Here is a 6,000-nt window from a genome sequence, read left to right as displayed (position 1 = left end):
AAACTTGTGAGTACTCTCTGAAACTAAATACAGTAGCTTTCTTTAACATAACAAGAGAAATAGCCAAAAAAATGAAACTAACACAGTAGATCATATGTGGTACAGTAGTTAACTTCAGAGGCGTATCTATAATGGGTGCAGGAGCCCCTGAGTCCAAGGGGGTCCACACCTCACACTCCACCCATATTCTTCAATACTTACCTCTATTGTGTCTCGAGTGTTGGCAGCGCCAGCACAAATCCCTGGGAAAACTGCAATTTGCACAAGCGCAGTAGAAAAAATACCCGCCACGCCAGACTTGCGAATATCTCTCGCTGTGTTGTAAAGTAAAAAAAGCTTTATTTCCTGCTTCATGTAATGGGAACTGACACACACTAACAACTACTCACACAAGTTTTTACTTTCAAATGATTAAACTCTAATTTTATTGCATCCAAATACTATAATCAAGTGTACAAGATCTATGAAATGATATAACTTTGTTTATCTGCATGGCACGTCATAAATTACAAGCATTTTGTTTGGGGACACTATAAAAATTTGGCGACCAGACCAAAGTTAACTAATAAAATTCATTGTACAGGATTTGTAACTAGAGAGAATAAGTTGAAACAATGTATTAAACCATGAGCTTTATTAGGAAGTTACAATCTCCTCTGCAGGAACCATGTGCTCGCTATATTCAGAGCTTATAAAAATGGTCTCAGCATCTTCTCCATTTTCACAACCCTTTGACATATCAGATTCAATTGGAGCCATGCTGCCTGCAAAAAACAAGATAAATCATTATCAGTATGATTACATATTTCATACATGGATATCTGGAGGGAATAATATTGACTGTGGTTTTGCCTGCGATATCCAACCCGCCGCAAATCACAGTTGGTTTTAGCTTCCAAACCACTGTGTTTTATACCCAGTATTCTGTAGGTTATATTTCCAGGGGGATGTGTACGAAATGCCGGTGCTTGGGATCCCTGCAGTCAAAATCCCGACGCCGTCATCCCGACAGGGTTAGGATACTGACACCTGTCGGTAGGTATCCTAACTCTCTCCCTACCCTAACCCTCCCCAGTGCCTGAACCTAACCTCCTACCCCAGTGCCTAAACCTAACCTCCCTGTATCCTAACCCCCTCCCTACCCTAACCCTCCCTCCCAAGTGCCTGAACCTAACCTTCTACCCCAGTGCCTAAACCTAACCTCCCTGTAACCTAACCCCCCCCCCTCCCAGTGCCTAACCCTAATTCTTTACCCAACCCCGCTACTTACCTTCGGGATAACGGCGGTCGGGATGCCGGCACCGGGATTCTGACAGGTGCTGGAAGTCCGGCACCGGTATTCTAAGCGCCGGAATCCTGAATGGATCCCTTTCCAGTGGGAAACCCTCCTGAGTGGATGATTGTTCAAATTTTCTTTATTAACCTTTGTACCCATGGAACAGGTACCAGAAAGAGAAAAATGCTACTTAACATTGGCCCCAATAGCACTAGCTGCTGGCGCTTGAATGAATGTTCAGGCTTCACCCTAGAGATCCTGCTAAGTGCTTTTATCTATTCATTTAATCTTGTGTAAGACTGACAGACAGGATGGCTGTGATTTCAGCTATCTCGCCTGTCAAAACCACATTTTTTTGTCCAATTTTTCATGGGTTAATGTTCAGCAATTTATATTTTTTAAACAGAAGAAAAAATTGGGTTGTGATCTCTGGCAGGTCGTATTTGTAAATTCACATCACAGAGCATTACATTTCCCACTAGTCTTTTATGTTTTTCACAAACATGATATCACTTAGTATCACATGGTATAATTTATATAGGTGAGTTTTGATGCTCAGCTGTATTGCTGAACGGCAAAACTCACCTGTAGCTGTTCATACTTAATCAAATCAGTTTGAATAATATCTGGCCATTATACAGACAGTGCTAGTAAAAATCTGTCAGGGAAGTTAAAGCCTCTCTCTCTTGCAGAGCTGTGGAGCGCTGCAGGAGCCTTATAGGACCTATGGGAGAGTCCCACTAAAGACATCCACGTCCTATTTGCTGGTGGAACGTGGTGGGGCTGCAGCAATATGGCGTCTTATTGTGATCCTGCCCCCGATGTTCAAAGTCACGATTCACTGTGTTGTACAGCAGGGGGCAGGGCCACAATTACGCAATTCAATGTGAATTGCTTCACCCAAACCCCAGGTCGCCCACTTCGAGGGTGTCGCAGGCCATCTCTGTCAATAGTCCGGGAGATCCCCCTGAAATTTGTGCTTTTGTGATTCTCCCAGATACTTCGGGAAAGTTGCCAAGTATACATTAGGATACGGGAAGACAACCTCTGGCACTCCAGCTGCTGTGGAACTATACTTCCCAGCATGCCCTGCCACCGTTTTGCTGTTAAGGCTTGCTAAAACAGTGGCAAGGCATGCTGGGATGTGTAGTTCCAGAGCAGCTGGAGTGCTGAAGGTTGCCTACCCCTGCATTAGGACTTGCTTACCAATACTGCAATTGAGTGCAACATTTGCATTATACCACATCATCTTGTCAGCAATTAGCTGTGATCTGTCTACTGTGCAAATTGCAAAGCAAGTGTCTCATTGCTTACATAGAGCAAATGATACACCAGCTGTAAGGTAACCTGTTTTCGTGGTTGCTTTTGCAGTATCGATTGAGAGAGAAAAAAAAAATGCTGTTCTATCTGACTTTTTGTTCTACACCAGCAGCCTTTTGTCCATTATTTAAGATAAAGTAGTTTTGTGTTCCTGTATATTATGTAGAAAGAAAACATACTTACATACAATTTACCATTTAACAAAGCTGCAGTGGAAAGTAGGGGGATCTCCCAACATTTTAATTGTGTATACTGCATTTCACTTTCTTATGATTCACTATAAATAGTATTTTTAATTTTTTATATAGTTATCCTTTAATGCTTAAAAAATAATGATTAAATGTCATAATTTATAAGAAGGCCTGGATAGTCCCAAACCGGCAGCCATATAATTAAAGGAATATGACATTGGAAGCACTGCAGAGATAGAATGGACAATTGAAAGAAAAAAAAAACCACAAGAAACAGCAGAAATTACTCTGATGTTTCTCACATCTACCATAAAACAATACCATAATATAATTAATTAATGTATATAATTTATGTAAAAACAAGGTATTTAATGTATTTAATATTATTTACGTATTACTTGAGCAGTACAGCAGGGTGCATTAAATTACTTTTAGCCCATACTCTGACTAAGAAGTACACAAAGTGGAATTCAGATTGCAAAGCATTAGTGTATTCTGCAGAGGATTCCTATGTAAGCCTTTGTCTTGCTGAATTATATGTGGCTGTACAAAGCTTTCGGTATTGCTTTTGAATAGTAATCACAATGGCTGATTATGTTCATATATAAACAGATCCTGCAGGCTACTATTCCATTAGCTATGCAAGTTATTCACTGTCAGAAGTTAAACACTGGTCTACTTTAACCTAGTTATAGCAACTCAAAGGTAATTTAAACAATACAAAGCTGCAAGCAAATAGTTTTAAATATACATTGTTTCCTTTTTAAGTTAATTAGTAATAACTGTAATGCTTCATACACACGGCACGATAAGCTGTCAGATTTTAATGATAACAATCCTATCGTTATCGTTAAAATCTGACAGCTTCTGGCCCCTGAGAACGACCATACGATGGTCGATGCGCGGCCATGTATGGTCGTTATTGACCAACTACTGTCGTCTGTGCAACCAGGCAGACCTAGTAGATATCGACCAGGTTAGTCTGCTTACTATAGGGACCTTTCGTTTGCGGGTCGTTATAGTTGTTAAGGGGTTACTGCATGTGTTGGATGAACATCCAACACATGCAGGACGATCAGACGATTGTCTGATCGTTGCCATTGTACCATGTGTACGCAGCATAACAAGGATTTCCACTTTCATGTTATAAATAATAATAATAATAATAATAATAAATATGCCCAAACTCTGATTTTACTAAATGTCACCTCCACCTTACTCTCTCTCTGCTTTTTTACCCAAACTCTATCTGGTGCTGTAAATGTTTCACCTTGTGATAGGGAAACTTGTGTATAAGGAGCCAGAAAGTATGAAATAAATATCCCCATGGCATCATACTGTGGAGTAGATTCTTCTCAGCCTTTTCACTAAGAGTAAATGTAGTCCTGTCCTATTCCAGAGTAATCATTGCCACTATTATGGGTGGACAGGCTACCTTGTTTTGAGGGGATATATATGGCTTTTCGACAAGCTATATGTAGGACACAGAACTCAGACAACTTTATGTCGACTGCTGTACAACAAACTAAGGGCCTGATTCAGTACCGATCGCAAGTGCAACTACGGACGCAGATCGATCGATTGTTTGGCATTGCGCATAAGTCGCACTGCCATGCGCAGCGATCACACTGTCATTATAGATGCACAGAGGAATCCATTGCAGAGTGAATGACAGACTGTCAGCATTTTGTGGGGTGGAGACCGGAGAGTGGTTGGAAAAACACAGGCGTGCTTGTCTGTTTGGACGCCATTACCTGAGCGTGCATAAATTAGCATGAGTGGTTGATGTGCGTCGATGGTACCGATGTTTACGCCTAAGAGCGACATTGGACGGATGTGAGAAAGCAGCAGTGGGTGTCTTTATGTCGGCTGAACTTTGGCAAGCATTAGCATATTTTCGCCGCTGAGTTCCATACGAAATCGATTACATTACAACTCAAGTCTGCTGTCCTATGGGGCACATATTGGACCTTATTCAGAGGCGGCCGTACGGTCTACAACCGCACGGCCGCCTCGATGTTTTGCCAGTGCGCATGCGTGCGACAGCACCGGTCGTAGTTGGTCTCTTTCCAAAGGGGGCGAGCTGTCAATGTTGATTGACAGCTCGCCCCGTTTGGAAGGCGGGCCGGGGGGGTGGCAGCCCAAACGGAGGCGTTCCCATGGGAACGCCTGCCGTTTGGGGGAGGCCATCACTAGTGATGTCAGTGGAGAGCTTCCGGCTCTGTCAGAGCCAGAAGCTCTCCGGAGCTTACGACAAGTGAGACCCTAACCTAGGGTCTCGTCGCAAGCCCCGATGGTCGCGATGGTCTCTGACCATCGCGACCATCACCCGAGCGGTCGTTAGAGCTGTGGGTGTTAACCCACAGCCTAACGACCGCAACAGAGGCGGGCGGTCAGGATGCAAGTGGCCGCCCAGTTTCTGAGCGACCGCTTGCATCCTCCGACCGCCTCTAAATGAGGCCCATAATACCTAATATGTATTCCAATCGTTCAAAAGTGAACAGAATAAAAATAACGGATAGTCACACGTCTGAGTCCAAATGTTTGTAGCCTAATAGAGCCAATATAATCTTTGATCACAGATGATATGTACCCTAACACAAGAGACTTTTTTATTCAAAAAGGAGAGTCTACATACAATGGTTGTTGTTTGAAAAAAAATATTCTAAAATCTACTTACCAAAATAGAAAAAAGAATAATACTATACTTCACCTTCATTTTATCAATCTGAATACTTGTTAGGTGCACATGTTACTAAGCCATCATACTGTAAAGCTGCCCACACACATAGCGATATTTTACCCAATCTGGCCGATTCTGACACATCGGAACGACAGATTGTGTAAAATATTGCCTAATCCTGAGCAAATCGTGAGTCCCCACTCACGATCATGATGCGCGTCCCCGCTGGTCGCACGTCACATCGTCAGATCTGTCATGCAGTAGGGCAGATCTGACAATCTAGGAGGCGATGCACTGTAAAAAGTCTGGATGCAGGAGAGATCGTATGAAGATTGGACACCAAATCGTGGGCAGATCATGTGATCTTGTGCAGATTGTGTGCAGAGCTGCCGGGGAGAGTTTCAAGGGAAATCGTACACATCAGCTGATCGTGAGCACATCGCTATGTCTGTGGGCACCATAAGAGAGATGATGATACTGCACTTTACTCTACTGCTGTCATAGCCCAAGTCCCAAAACTGGACCCATAC

At 42.8% G+C, this 6,000-nt stretch overlaps 1 protein-coding gene across 1 annotated transcript in view; it reads right to left on the bottom strand.

The window, feature by feature from the left end:
* Positions 1-432: 432 nt before the first annotated feature.
* Positions 433-6,000, bottom strand: part of TTC29 (tetratricopeptide repeat domain 29) — a 319,192-nt gene continuing 313,624 nt past the window's right edge. Inside the window, exon 11 of the mRNA XM_088447947.1 lies at positions 433-764. Within this exon, the coding sequence (XP_088304073.1) occupies positions 637-764 (128 nt within the window). The 3' untranslated portion in view covers positions 433-636. The remainder of the gene's footprint in view (positions 765-6,000) is intronic.

Source organism: Taudactylus pleione, unplaced genomic scaffold, assembly GCF_031769625.1.
Source record: "Taudactylus pleione unplaced genomic scaffold, aTauple2 ptg000021l, whole genome shotgun sequence".
NCBI classification, from domain to species: Eukaryota; Metazoa; Chordata; class Amphibia; order Anura; family Myobatrachidae; genus Taudactylus; species Taudactylus pleione.
This window is presented reverse-complemented; position numbering and strand designations above follow the sequence as displayed.